We start from the raw sequence: 21,983 nt of genomic DNA on the forward strand, positions 1-21,983 counted from the left end.
TATATTTCTTCTCTTGTTATTTTTATTTTTCTTTCTTCTTCACATCATCATACTTACTTCTTTCTTGGTGATTTAATATTTCTTGATTATCAGCCGACTCTTTTCTTGCAACTCTTTTCTTGCAACTCCTTTCTTGGTGATTTAATATTTCTTGATTATCAGCCAACTCCTTTCTTGCAACTCCTTTCTTGGAACCCTTTTGATTATTACTAGCGACGATCGAGGACATCATGAAAGTCGCCGTAATCGGCGGTGGTCCAGCTGGCCTGGCCACTCTTCGATTCCTCGCTCATGCTCACGAGTATTTCCCTATCCCACCTATCGAGGTCCGCCTTTTTGAAGCTGAAGCCCAGATCGGAGGCACTTTCGCCTATCGCGTGTATGAGGATGCCGAGGTAAGTTCTTGATCTCATCTGGTAATCATGCAGCTGCTAACTGCCTACCAGCTGGTATCATCAAAGTACCTGACTGCATTTTCTGATTTCCGCCTCCCAAAAGATGCCCCTGACTTCGTCACTCCGGAAGTCTATGTCAAGTATCTCAAGGACTACGCTACTCACTTTGATCTTTGGCCCATGATCGAGTGCAAAACCAAGGTCGGCAAAGTTCACCGTGGGAAGGGCAACATCGGACACGTTCTCGACCTGACTCAGGAGTCTGGCCCCTTCCAGTGGAAGTGCGACGCCGTAGCTGTCTGTAGTGGCATCAACGTCAACCCAGTCATGCCCTACATTGAAGGTATTGAGCGGGTGGAAACTGTCCTCCACTCATCTCGACTCAAGACTCGAGCCCAGTTCGGCGAAAACACCAATGTTTACATCATGGGCGCCGGCGAAACTGGTATGGATCTTGCATATCTTGCAGTGACCTCGGCCGCCAAAACTGTCACCCTTTGTCACCGCGATGGTTTCTTTTGTGCACCCAAAGTATGTTCCATCCTCACTCCTCAAACAACGTACTAAAGTCATATAGATAATTCCGATCCCCCGGGTTAGGGGTAGCTCACCTTCGTCTACTGTCCCGAACAAGCCTGTCGACACTTCGGTTGCAAGCTTGTTTGACACAGCCTACGTTCACCCCAGGCTTCAGAACAGCCAACTTCTTTGGAACTACTACGACACTTGGATAAAGAACATGCATACTTTTATTTCTGGTACCGAGGAGGGACCTGACCAGTGGGTGGGCCAAATGTGTCCTTCCCGAAAGCACGCAGACTCCAGTAAGTTTTCATCTTCCCCACCAAACGAATGCGATAGTTAACATGGATAGTTCTTCTTTGCAAGAGCGACAAAGCTCTTCCTTACATGAATGTCGGCAAGAGATCCACGTCCTGGGCCAACCGTGTTCGATCCGCCTACATAAATGTTGAGATCAAGGACACAGAAGGCAAGAAGATTGACGTTGTGAGCTGGCCCGAGAAAATTGACAGCGATGGCTTGATGAGCTTCGGTAAGACGCTCCCAAGTGACTCGGTCATCCCAACAGAGCAGCGCAAGCCCGACGTGTTGATTTTTGCTACTGGCTTTACCCGCGATTTTCCGTTTTTGGATAAGGAATACCCGAGTGTCTCGCAGACCAACGTCCGAGGTATCTACAAGGAAGGGGATGTGACGATTGGCTACATTGGATTCATTCGACCTGCAATTGGTAAGCCCCCTGAATACTGCCATGAAGTGCCTAGACTAAAATGTATAGGTGCTATCCCTCCCCTGGCAGAACTGCAAGCCCAGCTTTGGGTTTTGCGTTTGCTCCAGGACCGCTATCCCAGAGAAGTGCCGTCCACTCGCGACTCTGACGCTCTTGAGCCCTACGAACTTGATTACCAGCTTCATGCCCGCGGCAACTACAGCTTTTGGGATACCAAGCGAGGCGTTGACCATGAGAGCTATGCCTACCAGCTGGCGCTCGACATGGGTTCTGCTCCCCGCGCGTGGACCGTAATGAAGAAGGGTTTCAAGGTCTTTTACACATGGGCCATGGGGTCCAATTTCAACACCAAATTCCGATTCGTCGGTCCTTGGAAGTGGAATGACGGCGCTGAAAGCATCATGCGCAACGAGTTGTTCAACGTGGTCAAGCGCTCTGGTGGTTTTGTTTGTGAGTGATACGGTTCCTCTACTGAGACAATTCTAACTGACTTATAGATCTTGCAACGTACACTCTTGTACCTTTTTTCATTTTTGGAACCATGAGCCTCACCCTCTATGCTTGGTACGCCATCTGCGACTTTTTTGCAACATTTTTTGGTCGACGGTCTGAGGCTGGTACCTCGAAGACCCGCAAGTAAGCGACTTTGTAGTCTCGCTACATTTTTTGACTCTAGTGATGAGCACATACTTTTTTTGGTCCAGTATCGGAGGTCGATTCCAGAGGTATATCCTACGCGGAACTCGAAAAGGGTACTGAGGTTTTGGGCTACAGTTTGTATTCCTTGGAGGTAGGAAAACAAGCATTGTAATTACGTAGCTTTGACAATTTGGCAATTTTGGAACCTTTGGTAGCATGGATTTCTACACTATTGAAAGTGTAAATAGTTCTGCTATAATTTATATATAATTTTTTTTGGTATACGTCCGCAAGATTGCTTTCGCCCTTTTCAGTTTTATCAAAGGTTATTGACAATGCTTAACTGTCCACGCAGATTGAAGAAATTGTATACGGCTCCTCTCAAGACAAAGTTCCTCTAACATAAACGTGACAGGCCTCAGGGTATCAGAAAAATTGGCCGCTGTAAGCCTAAGAGACGAAATCAATAGGTCACTTTATGCTCTTTAGACTATAGCTCTTAGACTACTTATTTTTGTAACCTAAAACTTAGGAGGATATTTTTTCTGCTACCCATTAGACAGGGCAGCTATGATGGTATAAAAAGAAGAGGTCTCTTACTTACTTGGCCAATTCTTATCCGAGTTCAGACGGACAGGACCATCACTCCTCGAGACGTTTTCACTTCCGTCTGTGAGAAGCTCATCAATCAACTCGAGATACTGCACCAGGAGTTCACACGAAAGTAGGAATTAAGACAAATCACAACGGCCGGAGAGCAAGGCAACATGCAGAACGGTCACTAAATTGTCTTTCTTCATCCATTATGTTCTTCACGACATTCAATTATAGCCTTGTTTTTCCTTAACTATAAAGTAAAGAAGGTATCAGAAAAATTGGCCGTTGGGAGCATAAGAGGCAGAATTAGTGGGACCTCATGCTCCTTAGACAATGGCTCTTGGACTATTTAGGTATTTTTGTAACCTAAGATTTATCTAGATAGGATGTTAGGTCTAAGATTTCGGTGAAGATCGGAGTGTGGGGGCCGTGGCGGGGCTCACCGAGGTGAGTGGCTCAACCTTAGTTTTTTCTTTTTAAAGAATCGCAAACCAGACTTTAATCCCAACCTGCGCATACATAATTATCGCAAGATGGATAAAGAGACGGTACAGGCCAACTCATGGATCGCCGTACGGCTTCCAAATGAGACATACAAAGTATTCCAAGTTGTACCAAATACGTAAGCCAATTCAGTCTCTTGCACTTTGCGCAGCAACTGACCTTTGCGACAGTACCATTTCCCTGGGCAAATACGGCTCGTTCCCCACGAATCTGATCATCAATCGCCCGTTCCACTTTACCTACGAAGTCCAAGATAGGATCGAAGGCGAGACATTCTCGCGACTCCGCGTTGTTCCTGCCAAGGAGCTCAACGCCGACGATTTGGCCGACGCCAACAAAGAAGCGACAGAGCCAGCCGAAGGCGACGATGTTATTGCCGCTGCAGACGGAGAGGAGCTTACCCTCGTCGACGAGAGCGGCAAGGTCCTTATTCGATCGAATCGTGAGATCATTGACGACTCGGCGCGACAGACGCTCAAGCCCGAAGAGATTGAGGAACTCAAGCGCAAGGGCGCATCGGCTGGCAAGGAGCTGATCGCCAAGCTACTCCTCTCGCATACAGCGATTGACCAAAAGACGGCATATTCTTTGGCCAAGTATAAGCTGCTCAAGACGAAAAAGTACATTCGACGATTTACTGTGCTACCTCTCGACGTACCGATGCTGGCGCAGTGGCTATTAGAGGATCGCGATGCTTCCAAGATTCTCGAGATGAGGCAAGAAATGATGGCGCTGGTGGGATGCTGGGCAGACGTTCACTTCAGTGGCGTTCCCTCGGAAGATCCCAACGCGTCGCAGGGTGGAAGATGGTTAGTTGTTGACGACACGGGTGGCCTGCTCGTTGCTTCTCTGGCTGAGAGAATGGATATTCTCCATCCCAAGCCCGAGCCAGAGGCAATCGAGGACACCGCTACTACAAATGTGACGGAGAAGGACCAAGCCCAAACATCAGAAGCTACAAACCCCACAGAGCAAAAGCCGGAGAGGAAGCGTCACCCCAAACGAAGCGATTTCAACGTCCCCTACGTCAACAAGAACACCCTCACTATGATCCACGGCCAGACCCAGCCCAACCTCGCTCTTCTCCGATACTTCAACTATGACGCCGCCAATGCCAACCCTTCACCCCCTTACCACCCACTCGATACCAACCTCATGGACATTTCTTGGCTACAGCTACTAGCCCCTGAGGAAGACGACGCTTATAACAACAAGCCCCCGGAGGCGACTCCCGAAGAGATCGCTAGCTGGAAGACGAACCGTAGAGGAAACTACCACCGCAAAAGAAGAAGATGGGCCCGTATTCGTCATGTCGTCGACACAACGCGTGCTGGAGGTTTCTCGGGTCTCGCAGTCACAAGCAGCATGGACCCTATCTCCATTGTTCGCAGCACCGTACCCCTATTATCAGGTGGCGCCCCCATCGCTATCTACTCCCCCAGCATTGAGCCTCTGACGGAACTCGCCGACTGCTTCAGCGTCGCCCGCCGAGCCGCATGGGTATCATCACCCCCGGCAGAGGTGGAATCCAAGACTGCAGAGGAGCTCGAGCGCTGGGAGGGTTCTGAAGAATTCCCCATCAACCCCACACTTCTGCTCGGCGTGACTATCCAGAGCAGCAGGGCACGACGATGGCAAGTTCTCCCTGGTCGAACACACCCCTTTATGACTGGACGTGGCGGTGCAGACGGGTTCTTGTTGACGGCATGGAGAGCGGTGCCAGTGGAGGGCAAAATTGAAGCAAGAGGCAGATTTAAGCGAAGAAAGGTAGAAACATCTTGAAGTGATGGCATTTTCAATAAGGATAGTCTCATAGCGCAATTGTTGAATAATAACCCACTACCGAGTCTGCTCTCATAAACTTGGCTATAAAGGTCCTGATCAACTCGATGCGTGCGTTTCCCATAATTTATGGGTTTTCCCTCTGTCTTTAGGATAGACTTGGCTTCCATTTAGACTAATATTTCCGCCTCTTAGGCCATGATCATAAAACATCTTGAGCCGTAGCCTAATATCCGTTCAATTACACCCGCTTCTGGTCTGCTTGTGCGATGGAACATATCCTCCTCCCCCAAATCCTTCAACGTAATTTGACAGATCTCTATTGACGTGGACATCTTGCGGGGGCTTTGCATAAATGAGGTTTGCTGTGAATGTTTGTGCTGAGGGAATACGGAAGATGGAAGAGTGAGGTCCTGGATCTACTACTGTATCTGCCTCGTTATTCAATAGCGTTCTACCTGCCTGCCCTTGGGGCCAAGCTTGGGACAGCTAGTGGGTAGCAGAAAAAATGACCTCCTAAGTCTTAGGTTACAAAAATAAATAGTCTAAGAGCTATAGTCTAAGGAGCATAAAGTGGCCCACTAATTTCGTCTCTTAGGCTTACAGCGGCCAATTTTTCTGATACCCTGAGGGGACAGGCAAGTACCTACAGAACATGCCTGGATAACCTAAGAGGGTGTTGAAAGTGGCATAAAGTGGGTAAATTGCCGTCTCTTGGGTTCAGGTAAGTGGTCCTGCTGAACCCATCTCGACTTCCGGTTCCTTTTATCTCCTTCTCATCGGGTCAATTGGACCTTTTCTGTCATTCTCTTACTCACCTCCCCCTTTCCTTACACACAGAGACTAAGAAATAGGTGTAAGTACTGGATAATATATTTTGTATAGCGCCAGCTCCTTGACGTTTGAATCATGGTTGTTTTCTAAATATGTTCACTTCGCCGCAATCGTTGTCAACATGTTACAGCGACTTGCCCATAAACTTTCTCTTGGTAAAGCTCAACCACCACTTGCTGGGCTTGGTCTCATCCCCATCGTATACCCTAGCGAGTAATCGAGCAGCGAGCTCCTGTCGAACCTGCGACATGTATTGCTTGAGCTGCTCCGCCTCTTGTCTGTCCTTGGGGGCCTCGTACATCTGGTACAAAGTGTTAGCAATGCAAGCCATGCCTTGTTGTTTTCCACCATGGTTCCAGGTAGCTTTGTCGCACATACCTGGTTAAGAGGCCATCCTGGGTCACCGGGAATGGCAAAGTTAAGGTCAAGCGCCAGGTTCATGACATCCTTCTGGGCATCACGTAGAGAAGCGTGAGGGCGGATCTTGGTCAGACAATCGCTGACGAACCAGATTCCATAGACGAGCAGACGGTCGGCGGGACCTTGAATCTCGAAGTTTCGGAAGAACGTGTTGGCTCGGAAGAGGGCGAGGACCTCGTCAAGGATATCGTAGCTGTCGCTATCGGGGTCGGGTGACTCGTGAGCCGGCAGAGGCGGCGAAGGGGCAGGCAGGGTGTAGGCAGGTCCACGGGTCTTGGTTCGGAGAGGAAGAAGGGGGAAGTTTCCGATTATACGGGGGACATTGGGGTCCGAGTTAAAGACGGAGTTGTATGCCTGGAGGGAAGCATGGTTAGCTTGATTGATATCGTGAGATTGGAGGCGGTGGTGATGCAATAGGAGAACGAGTGTGTGGTTGCTTGTGATGATAGTAGAGTAATAGACATACCGGCATTTTGAATAGCAATTAATTTTCCAATGTCAATATATCAAAGCAGGTGCCTATTTTGGAGGAGAAATAGACAAATCGGCGCAATGTAGCTCTGAGGGTGAGTGTTGCGCTTGCTTCGTCACCGGCGGGGCTGCATCGAGCTGCTGCTTGCTGGTCAGGAAGCTGTCCAATTGCATGTGGGGCAAGCAAGGCCAGGCTGATAAAAAAGTTGATGCCTTGTTTTTGATCAGGCCACACCGCTATCATGTGGCGCAGCTATCATGTACTGCCACGTCTGACTCTGACTCTGACTGATCATGGTTGCCTAAGATCTCACGTGAACTCGCTACTCATTCGCGCCGATTCTATCCACGACGAATCACGGTGGCAACGCGCTTTTACCCTCGTCCTCGTGCAGAAGCTTTGCTACACCTCCATTTCGTATCCACTATCTTTGCTGTACTCAGCCTAAGAGAGTGAAGCCTTGCTCAGAGAAAAAAGGCAGAACCGGAATCTGACCCGCTCTGGGTTTAAGTGTGTGTCATTCAGTGTCACCGATAGTTCTTTTTCTTTTCCTCTTTCCCCCTCACTCTTTGTTACCCTTGGTTTGCTTTTTCCCATCCTCCCACAGTAAAAAGGCAAACACTTTCTGCAGTCGCCTTTTTTCAGTTGCCTTTCTCTTCTTCCAGCTGGCTTCTTATTGGTCACTGCCCAGAAGACGCTTGGCCTCTAAGAACCCCTTTTTTTACTTTTTTCGTCCATCATTGACAAGGGCGACGCTCGTGCCATCCGCTAGCGAGAGCTTGTCTTCAAACTTATTAAACAGGGCATCATTACAATCAGGGCAGTCGCGTCCAAGACCAGTTCCCTGGGAAAGAAACATCTGGGTTCAGGCAACCAAACCAAAAACAAAACCCAAACAACAAAGAGTCATCCACGGGAGGCAAATCTGAACTCAACACAAATCAATCAATCACATATATTGAGTGACTTGCATTTGACTGAATTTTCATTTCATTATTCTTACTCTTACATCAACCACCGAGACAAAGAACACCCCCACTAAATCAATCCTCTTTTATTTTTTTTTGGCGCGACAGTTCTTCTCTTTTTGGAAAAGGGAGCTTCATCGACAGCTTCACAGTTTGGTGGACATGGCCATGTCACAACACTCTATTACGACGACGCCGTCGCGAAACGGCAACAAAGACCATGCTTCGTCCGACACAACGCCTTGCACATCGCAGCCGCCTGTGGTCACCCCACGCAAAAGGCGTCCGCAGCGCATCTACCGACCAGCCAAGAACTCCCTCTACGACATCTTCCAGCAGCACGCAGGTACAATGCTTTTCGTGAGACCTATTTGCTGGACCGATCAACATGCCCAACTTCTCGGTGCGCGATGGGAGGAACTACCACCATGCGATACCCCTCAGCCTGCAGCCGCCCCAGGCACGCCACCATCGCGAGGTCATCTTAGCCCATCGAATACCATCATGACCATCAGCAGCGCGCTTACGCAGATTCTTTTGCCCGATTCGATGCATCCCATCCTTTCCTCCAATGCGGTCAAGACGGTTCTGACGATAATGTGGCCCAACGCCTTCAGTAAGACGCAGTTTCTACCCGAACTAAATCTATACTTTGGTGGTCGCGTTTATCGTGATGCTGTGCGTGCACAAATACTATGGAACTTCCCTGCCGGCGAGACAAAGTCCCCATACACGTCTTTCAAAACAGTCTCAACGCGACCTGCTGAGTCGTTCAACATCTCAACACAGTCATCACCCAACCAGAGCCCCGCTAATATGCCCATGATCTGCTACATTGGTAAGAGCCAACTGGCGTCAGTGCGAAACAACCTTTTCCGCATCCCATCTGGTCCGGGAAGGTCATGGAACGAGCCCGTGTTTCGCCTCCAACAGCTCCGAGGTCGCATGCTTGTTCCATCAAATTCGGATCATGATGCGCATTTTGTGGGTGTTTTTTTGGGGATGGCGCAGAAGCACTTTTACCCTTCCCCACCTCTTAATGGCAGACGCGACTCGCGCATGTCACCGGAACAAGGCATCCCGCCATGCCCCAAATTCCACGATTTGAAGTTGAAAATCCTCACTCAGGATATCGAGACGGCTGAGTTCATTGTCCACACTGGTTACATAACCAAGGAATTTTTGGAAAAGTTTCATGATCCTTTCAAGGCTCCGCTCAACGACGACAACGCAGCTGTTTCGGGCATCAAGATTGAATACACAAGAGTTCCCGTCTGGCCAATTCTGGGTCTAAGGGAACGGCTTGGTAAGGCTTTGGGTCAAGAGATTGTTGGTCCTTTCAACCCAGATGAGATAGAGACTTGGGAGAAAGATCCCGAGAAACCCGGCGGTGAAAAGCGCAAGCGAGAGGCTTATGTCAACAGCAGCTTTGAAGAAGAGACGACGGAGGAAATGACTCCACCAAAGAAGCGATGCCTGAAAGAAGGCAAACCGGTGGGCATGGTGATGTGAGAGATGATTACAAGCAATGCATGATTTGAATCGGTATTAGATACCCATTTTTGGTGTTTGGGAGCAACAGGACACGCATACACTATTATACATTGGTCGGGCGGTCTAGGGAATTTCATCAAGACTCCATCTGCCTCTGAGGCATACATGGTAGCTGGCAACGGCGCAATAGGTTACTGGGTAATGAGCGAGATCATTGGGCTTCACTTTTGATGACGGGAATCATGCGGGGTTTGTAAGACAGCGTGTAGTTATCACCTTGTTGAATTTTGGCCTGAAGAGGCAAATAGCTAGAAACTTGACGAATTGACGAACAACTTACTTTCACTTGACTTGACTTGGTTTGATATAGTTTTGATGGTGCCTGTTGACTACCTATGGATCAATATGTGGTTATTACCATAACTAGGTTGATCTCAATAGGATATCTCTTATGAGAAACACATGTCTAGTTATTATCTTTACAACTTGGATGGATATTGTCCGAACCTCGGGATACGCCACGACTACACCATCTTTACAGATGCGTTACTTGCGGGAAGCGGAGATGATAGAGTTCAGCGTAAGCAACTTGATCTGGTCTGTTTTCACCTGCATGAAGCACAAACATGATCAAATCACTTTAGGGAATCCAATCGTAACAACTTCCTATTATGGATGACGGAGAGTTTGTTTATACGTGAGGGTGACAACACGGAACAAGCTGAGAGGTCTGAGGGTTGCTTCTACTTCTTGGCTGTGCGATCATCCGCGTATTGGGTCTAGAGAGAGGGGAAGTTCAGGTACGAGTGTTTAGTTTGGTTTAGTTATCAATCTTGGCCTTGACAATCTCACTTTGGTTAAGTTGAAATGTCATGAGGTTTCCATCTCTTTTGTTGTTGTAATAGACAACGGTATCGCAAAACATTACTTACTCTCTTCGTCTTTCTTTTGATAATTGATGAATCAGGTAAACAAGGCTGAACTGAACCTCTTTGTCTTTCTGTACAGATCAGGAATATTGCCCGTTGTCACCGGGTGTTTTCTGTTGCAGGGATTGCTTTGTTTCTACCGCTTGGAAAGCTGGGGTATACCTGTATAATGACGTTGCTAAATCTGGACAAGACTCGATTATCTATCTATTTGCAATGCTTACAATTCACTCATTTACCTTGATAATAAGAGACAAGATATTATATTTCTGGACCGACATTTAGGTATCAACCCCGCGTTGTTTTTATTATTATTATTATTATTATTTATGTACAGAAATGTCGTCTCGGGTGTTGCGGACCTAAAAATATGGTCCTGTGAACGGCAGACCAGGGCAAGGACCGTCCGTGAACAGGACAGGGTCAGGGTCAAGGAAGGTTGCTGAAGAACCAAGAAGTGAAGCATACTCTGTACAGTACATACATATCCATAGAATACTTCGGTAAATAAAAAATATTCCCCCACCATCTTCTTTATCCCATGTAACCTTTTTAATTACATCTCCACCAACCAGAACAAAATGCCATCCCGTCCAGCTGATCGTTTCCCGTCCCCTCCATCACAGACTATCTACATATTCCCACGTGTGATTCTCCCAGGCAGGGTTTCCTAAGAAAAAACAGAAACTCTCTTTTCCTTGCCTCGGTCAGTCGATCAATCTCGTCAATACTATGCCCCAGGTTAAGCGACGGCATCTGATATCTCCTCCCCGTGGGGAAGCGGGGAAGGGAAAAGGAACTCTTTGGGTATAGATCAAAACCATCAACGGCGATGGCTTCCTCTTCTGAAAGTAGAGTATGCTGAGAACAATGGTCGAAAGTCGACGTCGCCCAAGGGTTATTGGGAAAGCCCGAACATTAATGTCAAAGCTCTTCCTATCTACCATGTCAATGCGGTAGTGTAATGCGGATGGGGAATGCGGGACTGTCAAAATGAGATGGGAAAAAATACGAGTTCAAATTGAGCTCGTCTCCCACCTTGTCATGAGAGACAATGGTCTACAGTCTCGACTGAGACATTGAGAACTATCTCAGCAGACAAGACTTGTACTTTTGGTGTCTGTCATCGAATCTCAGTTGATCACTTGGCTCAGTCTTTGTTACTCCTCAACATCATCAAGTTTAAGTCGATATCTCGACTCGACTCAACTTGACAATGAAGTTCTCTCGTCTTGTCTCTGGCCTCACCCTTGGTCTTTTGACTGCTGTATCTGCCAGCCCAGCTGCCTTTCCTGCTCCGGCCTCGATACCTGACCCTATACCTGCTGCACCTGTCTCACCTGCTTCACCTGCTATTGAAGAACGAGCAGCCAAGGTCACAGTTGCTGTTCCTTCAGGCACAGTTATTGGCTCCAGCTCTGGAAAGGTTGATTCTTTCAGAGCCATTCCTTTCGCCGATCCACCAACTGGCTCTCTACGTCTCAGACCTCCCAAGAGACTATCCAAGCCTCTGGGAACTTTCGATGCTTCGGGACTTAGTTCTCCGGCATGTCCTCAGATGTTCATCTCTAGTGGTGGTCAGGATGTCATCTCGGAGTTTCTCTCTGACTTCCTGGCCATCCCCTTCCTCACACCCATCACCGGCCAAGAGGACTGCCTTACCATTACCGTTCAGCGTCCTGCTGGTACAAAAGCCGGTGACAAGCTGCCTGTTCTCTTCTGGATCTTTGGTGGTGGCTTTGAGTTGGGCTCAAGTGCTATGTATGACGGCACAAGCCTCTTGTCCACAGCCATAGACCAGAAGCAGCCTTTTATCTATGTTGCTGTTAACTACCGAGTCGCCGGCTTTGGGTTCATGCCCGGTGCTGAGATAAAGAAGGATGGAAGCTCCAACTTGGGTCTCCTCGATCAGCGCATGGGACTTGAGTGGGTTGCTGATAATATCGCTTCCTTTGGTGGTGATCCTGAAAAGGTCACTATCTGGGGAGAATCTGCGGGTTCCATCTCTGTGCTTGATCAGATGGCTCTCTACGGTGGTGATGCCAACTACAAGGGCAAGTCTCTTTTCCGAGGCGCAATCATGAACTCTGGCACTATTGTCCCGGCTGAACCTGTGGACAGTGACAAGGCACAGGCCATCTACGACACTGTTGTCAAGACAGGAGGTTGCTCTGATGCTTCCGACACTCTGGAATGTCTTCGTGGCCTGAGTTATGACAAGTTCCTGAACGCTGCAAACTCTGTCCCAGGACTGCTGTCATACAACTCCCTGGCTTTATCCTATCTTCCTCGACCAGATGGCAAGGTTCTACCTGATAGCCCTGATGTGCTTATCTCAACAGGACAATACCACGCAGTGCCCATGATCACTGGATGTCAGGAGGACGAGGGAACACTTTTCGCACTGTTCCAGCCCAACGTGACTACTACATCCAGGTTGGTTGACTACTTGCAGAAGTTGTACTTTGGCAAAGCCACAAAGCAGCAGGTGACTGCTCTGGTAAACACATATCCCACCACCCTCAGCACAGGCAGTCCCTACCGCACAGCCCTTCTCAATGAGATCTTCCCCGGCTTCAAGCGCCGCGCAGCCATCCTAGGCGATCTGGTCGTCTCCCTGACCCGCCGCATCTTCCTCCAAGCCGCTGCCAACAGCAACCCGGATGTCCCATCATGGTCGTACCTCGCCAGTTACAATTATGGCACACCTGTTCTCGGGACATTCCACGCGTCTGACCTTTTGCAAGTCTTCTACGGTCTCTTGCCCAACAACGCTATGCGAAGTGTTCGAACATATTACTTCAACTTTTTATACAATCTTGATCCCAACAAGGGTATCACCACGTATGCCAAGTGGCCCGAGTGGAAGGAGAGCAAGAAGCTCATGTGGTTCGAGACGGCGAACAAGAACAGCATTATCAACGATGACTTTAGACAGGATTCGTACAAGTTTATTTCGGAGAATGCGAATGTCTTGGTTGTATAAGTTGTGGGCAGTTGGAGTGTTTATGATTTAATTTTATTGGATACCAATGCTTGCACTCTATTTATGCCAAACAAAGTGACTTTCCCATAGTTAATTGCATCTAAAAATGAAACAATATACCACACACAAACTGACGGATTTCATCTCTCAGGTGTCTTATGGCTGACTACTCTGCTCAATACTCAGCTTCACAAATCAACGAAACTCAATCAGCCAATTGTCCACCAGCGCGTGGGTGCGATTTCAATAGCAAAAAGAACATGGATGCTCCGTAGTCACTTAGACGTGTCTCGGAGCAAAAGGAAGGGTCTGGCCGGGGATTGAACCCGGGACCTCTCGCAAGCAATGCTATAGGGTTTTCCCTAAGCGAGAATCATACCACTAGACCACCAGACCGGGTCAATCGAATCTGAAGATTCGCTCGAGTTGTTGTTGGAAGCAGGGAATCAAAACATGTCTTATATTGTCTTGGTTGTTGGTTGTTCAGGTTGGCTGAGGAGGGTTCTGCATAGGATGGTAGTTGCATCTGTTAGGCTTTAGGACTTTAGTTCTTGACTCAAAGAAACTGAACTAACGTTTACCTGCAAAGATTGTCTGACTCATCTTTCAAAGTTCAGAAGAGTTTTAGGGCCTCTTTCCTGAGTAAGTACCAAGTTGTAGAAGCATCTCGAATCCTATTACGTTGATCGTCAGTTGAAAGTGATTGTGTATGATCACAAGCTCAGAATCCTAAATCACCAGATGCAACTTCCATGTGTTGAGGAATTTAACTTTTATTTAAACAGAAATTCTTGTGAAATAGTCACCGCTCATTTTGTAATATTTATAGTTTACACAGTCAAGCGTATCCGTGGGCGCTGAGCCACTCCTTGAGCTTTTCAGAGTCACGCTCGCGGTAAGCAGCACGTCCACGAATCTTGTCCTTGACAGTACCAAGAGTACGGTTGAAGCTGCTGGTGTCCTTGTCGGCCATGAACTTCTCGATATCCTCGACAGCAGACACATCGGTGAAGCGGCTCAGACTGAGGTTCATGTATCGGTCGACAACGACAGGGTTGCCGAGCTTGGTGATGACAGCATCCCAGTTGTCCTTCATGAATTGCCACTGGACGGGACGGCCAACGACATTGTTAGCAATGGAGCCACCCAGAACATGCATGTCTCCGGCAGGGACAGCGTTAGACGGAGGAGACTGGTTAAAGTTGAAGGGAATGACGTCCTTCTTGAGGATCTCGGTGTCCTTGACCGTGCCGAGAACGCTAAGGGAGAGGAGCTTGCCATCGATAGACTTGGTGTTGAGCCACTCCTTCTTGAGGATTTCAACAGTGCGGGTAGGCTCCTTGATAATGGCAGCGCGCCAGACAGCAACACGGAGAGGAGCGGGAATGGGGTTGGCCTCAGGGTCCTCAACCCAGGCGTTGAAACGCTTCAGGGCCTCCTCAGTAACACTGTATCTGTTAGTACAACCATAAATACAAAGGTATACAGGACTTACGCAGGGTGGCCGCTGGCAACAGCAACGCCGATAATCTCCTTTCGGAGGATGCCAGTGAGGTAGTCCTCACCCTCAGGGAACTCCCATCCAACCTCCTTGACTTTCTCGCCAATGAGCTTCAGGGTGAAGTTGTCAAGGGCCTTCTTGATGGACTCGTCCTCACCAAAGACGGACTTGACGCCACCAATGGAGTCAAGGACCTGACGCCAGACTAGAGTGTGGGTCTCCTTACCGAAGCCCTCGAGGAAGGTCAGCAGAGCAGGGGTGGTGCCGTTACCAGCAAAGGCAAGATCAGCAGTAGAACCAATAATGGAAATCTTGTCCTCAGTGCTAAGCTTGTCGAGCTGAGTGCTCAGCTTGGCAAGACGCTCAGGGGGGTAGTTAACACGGTAGAAACCAGTGGCGCCGCTGTTGAGCTTGTAAAAGTCCTCGTCAACATCACGGATGGTGTCCTCCTTGCTGGTGAGAGATAGAGAGGCGACACCAGCGTGATCCTTCTTGCCTTCTAGACCAAGAGGAACCCACCAAGTAGTGGTGTCATCCTCAGGCTTGACATCGCCAGTGGACAGGAATCGGGACTGCTTGACAGAGATCTGGCCAGGCTCCTCAGCCACAGTAAGAACGGGATGACCAATCTTGGAGATCCAAGGGTGCATAAGCTCGGTCACGTTCTTGCCTGAAGCCTCACCAAGAGCATCCCACAAGGCAGTGGTCTTGGCGTTACCGTAGGCGTGAGACTTCAGGTAGTTTGACACACCCTTGAGGAAAGTCTCGACACCAAGGTGGTTGGCAAGCATGCGAATGGCAGAGCAACCCTTCAGGTAGCTGATAGAGTCAAAGATTTGGTTGACATCGAGAGCGTCACGGACAGGAACGTGGATAGGGTGACTAGCGCGAATGCCATCGAGACGGAAAGCAGCTTCCATACCCTCGTTAACAAACTGAGCCCAAACCTGCCAGTCAGGGTGCAGGTGGTCAACAGCGTGCCAACCAACCCAGGTAGCAAAACCCTCGTTGAGCCAGAGCTCGTCCCACCAGTCCATGGTGACGAGGTTACCGAACCATTGGTGAGCAAGCTCGTGTGCGACAACATAGGCAACAGCGTTCTTGAATCGGGGGTCAGAGGTCTTCTCATCGTAAAGGACCTGGGTAGTACGGTAGGTCACAAGACCCCAGTTCTCCATGGCACCATGAGTAAACTCGTGGACAGCGATCAAGTCGGACTTGGGCAGAGGGTAGTCGATGTCAAAGATCTCGGAGAAGAAGTCGATGATCTTGGGAGCGTGCTGGAGAGCCCATTGACCCTGCTCCTTGAGACCACGTGTGGTGTAGACACGGACGGGAATCTGCTTGCCGTTGTACTTGCGATCGGTGAAAGCCTCGATATACTCAAAGTCACCAACAGCCCAGGCCAAAAGGTAGGTGCTCATGACGGGAGAGGTCTCGAATGACACAATGTTCCAGCCATCTTTGGATGGACGAGTCTCCTTGACAGGCATGTTGCTCAGGGCAACCTGGTCGGAAGGAATCTCAATATCCAAGTCAAATGTGGCCTTGAGGTTGGGTTCGTCGAAGCAGGGGAAAGCTCGGCGAGCGTCGCATGCCTCGAACTGGGTGCTGAACATGTAGTGCCATTCGCCATCGTTGGGGACAGAAGCGGAAGGAGTCTCAGCAGGCTTGTACTTGCTGCGGTAGAAACCAGCCATTTCATTGTTGATGATACCCTCAAACTCGATGGTGAGGACAGCCTTGGAAGCGACGGGGAGCTCCTCATCAAAAGTGATGGTAGAACGTTGGGCCTTGGCGTCATAGTCAAACTTTGTCGATTCGACCAACTTGGAGTCGACGAAGACCTTGGCGTGAGAGAGCTTGAGTTCGAGAGTGTTTACGATGATTTCTTTGGTTGGCTTGGTGATTTCCGAGTCGATTCTGGGAAGCTGTTAGAGCTAGCTTAGCGGGTGAGGGGTAGATGTAAGACGTACGTGACGGTTCCCTTGTAAGTCCAGTTGGTGAACTCGAGGTCCCTCAAGGACAGCTGGTAGTGCTTGGGCTTGACATAGTCGGGGAGAACGTCGCGGTCAGTCATTGTTTCGTTGCGGGCGAGTCTTGCGTGGGCGGAGCAAGCTCGATCAGAGATCTTGGGGACAAGACTGTAGAGTAGATAGGTAGGTTAGCAAGCTGTAGCTCTGAGCTTTAGCTTAGCAGGAGACACAAGAGGTCCAGCTTTTGTGATAAGGAGTTGTCCAGAAAACAGTGGGTATAAAGAGGATGAAAGATGATGGGATGAAAGGAACAAAATTGAAATATCAAGAGAGAAAATGGAGGGTAGGACAGGTTGAAGTTAGACAACAGCGTGATGATGCATGACTGTGGGCATGGCTGAAGGCAAAAGGACCCCGCGGTTGGTGGGGTGTGGGCCGGGTCCAAGATCCATCGTCCCAGCATTTGGTGATGTGAGGGGCAATCAATCTGCACTGCAGCAGGAAGGTGCAATTCAACCCTTCCTTTGCTGCAAGATCGGGCAACCACGGGAGTAACGTACCTCCGGATACCGATCGGCATAGGCCGTCCATTATCTCGACGATTGTTCAACGGCTGAACACCGTTTACCAGCGAAGTCAAGCCTCTTGCAAAGCCAAAACCAATTCCATTAAAGATACCTTGAGAAGCAGAAGCAGCCGAGGCTGACGTCTGCCGTGTAATCACCGATAGTGGGCTACAACAGCTCCACAGGCGTTGCTGCTGAGCCAAATGTCGCAAAAGGCCCTTGGACGACGACATTTTCAGCCCCGCGGTCGTCTGCGATGCGATGCGCCGTCGCAATTGGGCAGGTCGTTTGACGAGGGCTCTTGTGAGATTTAGGATGGCAATATTATCCTCTTTTAGACCCCCATTGATGGCACTTTTGTAGCTGCCCCAGATGTAAATGGGATACGATGTTGAAATTTTCGGGTCAACGTGAGGCTCAAAGCCGCATTGCCGGTGACAAGCGAGATGATGGATAGGGCCGTGTGTATTGTGTCATGACACTCATCTGCACTGTGCATCATGAGTTTGAGATACCCTATGGTATTAGAAAGGGCCGCCAAAAGCATAAGGGATGAAATTAGCAGGTCAGCTTATGCTACTCAGACTATTTATTTTTATGTCCTAAGATTTAGGATGAGTAATATAGTACTTTCACTTGGTAACAAATCCAAATCAGTTCATTCAGTGAAGATTGGCTCTGAGAATTGAATTCTTGTCAAATATAACGAATCGACCTATATCTATCTATACGTCCAGTTGAAAACATCGTTGTAGCCGCTGTTACCGCAAAAGAAAAAAAAAAAAAAAAAACCCCTGCCAATTTCCATGACCTCTTACAAGGCACGCTTGAATCAGATCCCACCGAGTAAGCCATTGACTGTCCATACCAATACGCCATGAAAGCCATAATCAAGTAACGCTTCCCAACAAGGTATTGCCAAGATAAAATGCCAAACGCTAATCTCCAAATATCATGCATCCATGTATTGCTCATCATGCCTTTCTTGTCCTTCTTATCAAAACAGTCCAACTCATTATACTGTGCTCTAAGCTGACATCTCGTCTTGCTCAACCTTCGTTGCTACTGCGTCCCACCAAGGTCCATGGGCAGCCCTGTCCACGTTTCCAATCTTCTCTAATAGATTCGATATCTCTCTTACTCGGTCGACGAACTCGGAGAGACCCAGGCTGGCAAGCTTCTCGCCTGCATTGTTGGCAGCCTTGACCTTCTCGCTTGCCGATCCAGCAGCCAAACGGGCAAGGATATTGCCACGAAGGCGAGTAAGTAAAAGTCGAAGGACAGGTTCTCTTGGTTCATTGCCATGTTGTGCCATATCTTGGCTGGCATTCAGAACCTTTGTGACAAGGGCACGAAGATGACCCTTAGTCGCTGTTGGCATCGATCTACCAGACTCGAGAGCAGCCATTACGCCATCCACAGTAGTTTGAAGAGGGTGACCAGCTTCGAGCACGGCCATGATGCGGGATGCCTCCATCTTCCATGAGGATCGAACGTCACGCTTCAGGATATTTTTGCATTGGAGCAAAACTGCACCTGCAGTAATGATCCGCTGAATAGTGGTTGAAATCTGACCGATACGGTTGTAATCCAGACGAAGCATCTCTGGTATCTCTTCAACAGGAGACGGCGAGATCTGAGTAAAAATATCGACGAGCATCTGCGCGTAAAACCGCCCAGCTGTTGGCCGGGACCTTGGGTGGTTGATTTTCTCGGGGTCCCTTTTGAGAACTTCTGCCAAAACCTTTGCTCGCGAGGCTTTCCAGACTGCCTCAGCTGCTGAGAGGCCAAGTTGGTTTTTCTCAACATCTTCGGCAAATCTCTTGGCCTCGTACGGGGCTGCAGACTCAATAAGCTGAGGTGCAGCTATTCTCATCAGATAATTTATATAATCGCAAAGCATCAGGTCAATGAAGCCATTTAGAGCCTCGACTCGGTCAATGATGTTGCCGTCTGCAAGCTTGTTTTGAATCAAATCTTTGACCTCTTCGTCTCGGAAAGGAGCACACAATTTAGGCAAAAGAGACGCCATAGCAGTAAAGAATTTCTCATATGAGAAGTTGCCCAATGCAAATTGCCTTTCTGCCATTTCTGGGTCCAGAATCTCGCCAATGAGGTTGTACATGGAGTTACCAGGTTTCAACAGACGTTGAAGCTTGTCCTTGATGTTGCCAGCCACGAGTGCGAAGAACTGGAAATTAATGGCACTGTCGTCTCCATCCATAGTGGCACGCATCTGTGTATACATGGGCTGCGATCGGGTTGACTGCTGCTCCTTGTACTCCTCCGGAGAGAGCTGGTATTCTTTGTTGATGGCCAACTCGTGTACCACGATCCTGTTGTTAGGCAATAGACCATTGAGGCCAGTCTTAGGGGCGGGAGCCTTCTCCTGGGGTTTGCTGGCAGGTGTTGCAGGAGGCGTGAGTGTCTGTGAATCCGGCGAGACTAGACTCTTAGCTGTCTCGGATGCCTCTCCGGGCGCATTTTCAGCCACGCGGGGCTTTGTATCGCCAGTCTTCTTCTTGGCAGTACGGGCCTTTCGGGCTTCGGCCACCGCGTTGAATATCAACTTCTTGCCTTTTTCTGGACCAGCCAGCTTTTTGATACGCACAATAATCATCAGCTGGTTGTCCTGAATGCTTTTCTTGTAAAGGGCCGTGGCGGAGTCGTCGGTTGTATCCTTAACTGTTTGATAAATCGCATCAAGTTCTACAAATTGCATGAGCATAACTTCGATCAAGGCGTTAGAATCTCGAGATTTCCATGCAATAAATGCATTGTGAAAAGTGGCGTATGCTTCGGGAAGTGTGTTCTTGAGCGCCGGTGGCATTGTGTATTTGTTGGCGGATGTAAGACGAGAGAGAATGTTCTCGAATGAGATAAGAACATCTCGTGCCTTGCCGACCAAGCCCTGTAGTTGAGGATTGGCAAGGTCTGCCGAAGGCAAGCGGTGAGAAGCCAAAATATCAACGACTTCCTGGTTACCATCATCATTCTTATTGCTTAGGACCTGATTGGGATGGCCAAGGATCAGGAAAGCACTCAGAAATGTGCGTACAGCAACCATCTCCTCAACTGAGCCCGTCTCGCCCTCTTCAAGGCCACATAGTCGAAGGAGTCGTGCCGTGATGACAAGAACCCTCTCTTGGGCCAGAAGCTGTACAACAGTATCAAAGTGGGTGTCTCTGATCCCATCTACAGTCAGGCCGAGATCGTTGAATTCGACAATAAATTTCCTGCGAAGGTAGCCACGCCACCACCATTGAATGGTGGCTGCTGCTTCCTCTGGGGTAAGCTGGCGTCTCTCCAGCTCGTGATCGTGATCGGGTAAGGAGTCAGTGGTCTTCCTAGACATGACACTGTGTCCACGGCTTCGCTTGGACGTGTGCTTTGTCCGTAGCTCCTCCCTCCGTCTTTCAGCTTCAGCCATTCTCTCTTCGATTTGAGCTTTGATCCTAGCCATGTCTTGTTCTCGCTTCTCTTTCATAAACTCGGCAACTTGTTTTGCCTTTTTGACTTCATCCGCACAGTTGGCAACAATCTCTGCCAAGTTGCGTTCCCTAGCTTGCTGTGCAGCAATAGCACGCTCTTCGGAAAGTGAAGGATCGCGATGAGTGGCTTTTGCGAGGGCTGCCCGAAGACGAACCTTTTCAGCATGCGCCGCTCGATCGGCAAGTCGAGCCCTGCGATCCTCGAGAAACGAAGCACGGCGGAGATGTTGAGCGATGTGCTTGCTTTGTTCACCTCCACGGTGACTTGACGGTTGGATAGAAGAGCATCGCGAGTGTGCGGATGAGACTGAGTTGCGGCGCGACGAGGCAGCCGAATCTCTGCGACGAGCCTGCGACGGGCGATAAAATCGAGCAGCAATGTGAGGAGGTGGCGTATAAATTCTTGAGTCGTCGTCTTCTAGATCGTCTTCCTCGTATTCAACTTCTGGCGGAGGCATCGATAAATCGAGGCCGTCCTCCATCTTTTGGTCGTCGGAGAGTGGGTTGTTGGGTGTTTCTTCGACATTGCGCGGCGTCTCCGCTAGATCGTAGGAGGGGCGGTGCATTGTGTCAGCGGCTGGTGGTATTTGTGGCATGACTGCCGGAGTAAGAATTATGTAGGTTGATCTAACAGAGATCAGATATGATGTGAGAAACGCGATCCCAAGTTGGGTGCCGAAAGCGTTTTAATAGAGGCTAGTGGATAGGTGTAGAAAAGTTGACCCCTACGCTTTAGGTATAAGAATAAAAAAACAAAACGTATGGTCTGAGTGGCATACTGACTCTGTAATTCCCTCTTATGCAGTCAACTTTTCTGATACCCAGGTGCCGTTTCGGCAGGGCAACTCGAAAAAGTAAAATGAAAGTAAAAAAGAAGTACGAGGTTGGAGGCGGCGAGAAGATACCAGATGAAGGCGGGGAGGGATGAGTAAATCCTTATCGCTTCTGTCGTTTATGCGCACTGGGACTTGGACTGCAAAGTAAGTGGCTTGCAGATAGGTAGGTAGTCGAAGTGCCGCTCTTTCCTTTCCACTCCGTAAGCAAGTACCTCTTTGTTTGCGACGACGATGTCGACTGCGACTGACAGATAAGAAAATGTTGATGAAAAAGAAGGCGAGGTACTGTCTCAAGGGTCCTATACTAAGAGCACGTAAAGTGGAGTTTAATCAGATCAAAG

At 48.9% G+C, this 21,983-nt stretch overlaps 7 protein-coding genes and 1 non-coding gene across 8 annotated transcripts; 4 read left to right on the forward strand and 4 right to left on the reverse strand.

The window, feature by feature from the left end:
- Positions 1-230: 230 nt before the first annotated feature.
- On the forward strand, positions 231-2,687 carry FPOAC1_001717 (uncharacterized protein; the record flags this gene model as incomplete). Its single annotated transcript, XM_044846310.1, has 7 exons — positions 231-395; positions 447-926; positions 973-1,219; positions 1,270-1,647; positions 1,696-2,097; positions 2,145-2,283; positions 2,642-2,687. 7 exons carry the CDS (start codon positions 231-233, stop codon positions 2,685-2,687), a joined length of 1,857 nt encoding a protein of 618 aa, XP_044712226.1.
- A 729-nt stretch (positions 2,688-3,416) lies between these two features.
- FPOAC1_001718 (uncharacterized protein) lies at positions 3,417-5,169 on the forward strand (the record flags this gene model as incomplete). The annotated part of the gene is made up of 2 exons (XM_044846311.1): positions 3,417-3,505; positions 3,558-5,169. The coding sequence occupies 2 exons, from the start codon at positions 3,417-3,419 to the stop codon at positions 5,167-5,169; spliced, it is 1,701 nt and encodes a 566-aa protein (XP_044712227.1).
- A 958-nt stretch (positions 5,170-6,127) lies between these two features.
- On the reverse strand, positions 6,128-6,895 carry FPOAC1_001719 (uncharacterized protein; the record flags this gene model as incomplete). Its single annotated transcript, XM_044846312.1, has 3 exons — positions 6,128-6,304; positions 6,382-6,777; positions 6,890-6,895. 3 exons carry the CDS (start codon positions 6,893-6,895, stop codon positions 6,128-6,130), a joined length of 579 nt encoding a protein of 192 aa, XP_044712228.1.
- A 1,130-nt stretch (positions 6,896-8,025) lies between these two features.
- On the forward strand, positions 8,026-9,375 carry FPOAC1_001720 (uncharacterized protein; the record flags this gene model as incomplete). Its single annotated transcript, XM_044846313.1, has 1 exon — positions 8,026-9,375. The coding sequence occupies one exon, from the start codon at positions 8,026-8,028 to the stop codon at positions 9,373-9,375; it is 1,350 nt and encodes a 449-aa protein (XP_044712229.1).
- A 2,127-nt stretch (positions 9,376-11,502) lies between these two features.
- On the forward strand, positions 11,503-13,272 carry FPOAC1_001721 (uncharacterized protein; the record flags this gene model as incomplete). Its single annotated transcript, XM_044846314.1, has 1 exon — positions 11,503-13,272. The coding sequence occupies one exon, from the start codon at positions 11,503-11,505 to the stop codon at positions 13,270-13,272; it is 1,770 nt and encodes a 589-aa protein (XP_044712230.1).
- A 305-nt stretch (positions 13,273-13,577) lies between these two features.
- On the reverse strand, positions 13,578-13,668 carry FPOAC1_001722. Its single transcript has one exon. It is a non-coding gene; the product is annotated as a tRNA-Pro (tRNA).
- A 442-nt stretch (positions 13,669-14,110) lies between these two features.
- On the reverse strand, positions 14,111-17,548 carry FPOAC1_001723 (uncharacterized protein; the record flags this gene model as incomplete). The annotated part of the gene is made up of 4 exons (XM_044846315.1): positions 14,111-14,720; positions 14,768-16,696; positions 16,750-16,917; positions 17,310-17,548. 4 exons carry the CDS (start codon positions 17,546-17,548, stop codon positions 14,111-14,113), a joined length of 2,946 nt encoding a protein of 981 aa, XP_044712231.1.
- A 794-nt stretch (positions 17,549-18,342) lies between these two features.
- Positions 18,343-21,372, reverse strand: FPOAC1_001724 (uncharacterized protein; the record flags this gene model as incomplete). The annotated part of the gene is made up of 1 exon (XM_044846316.1): positions 18,343-21,372. The coding sequence occupies one exon, from the start codon at positions 21,370-21,372 to the stop codon at positions 18,343-18,345; it is 3,030 nt and encodes a 1,009-aa protein (XP_044712232.1).
- Between the last annotated feature and the right edge of the window lie 611 nt (positions 21,373-21,983).

The sequence above is a fragment of the Fusarium poae genome, chromosome 1 (assembly GCF_019609905.1).
Source record: "Fusarium poae strain DAOMC 252244 chromosome 1, whole genome shotgun sequence".
NCBI lineage: Eukaryota > Fungi > Ascomycota > Sordariomycetes > Hypocreales > Nectriaceae > Fusarium > Fusarium poae.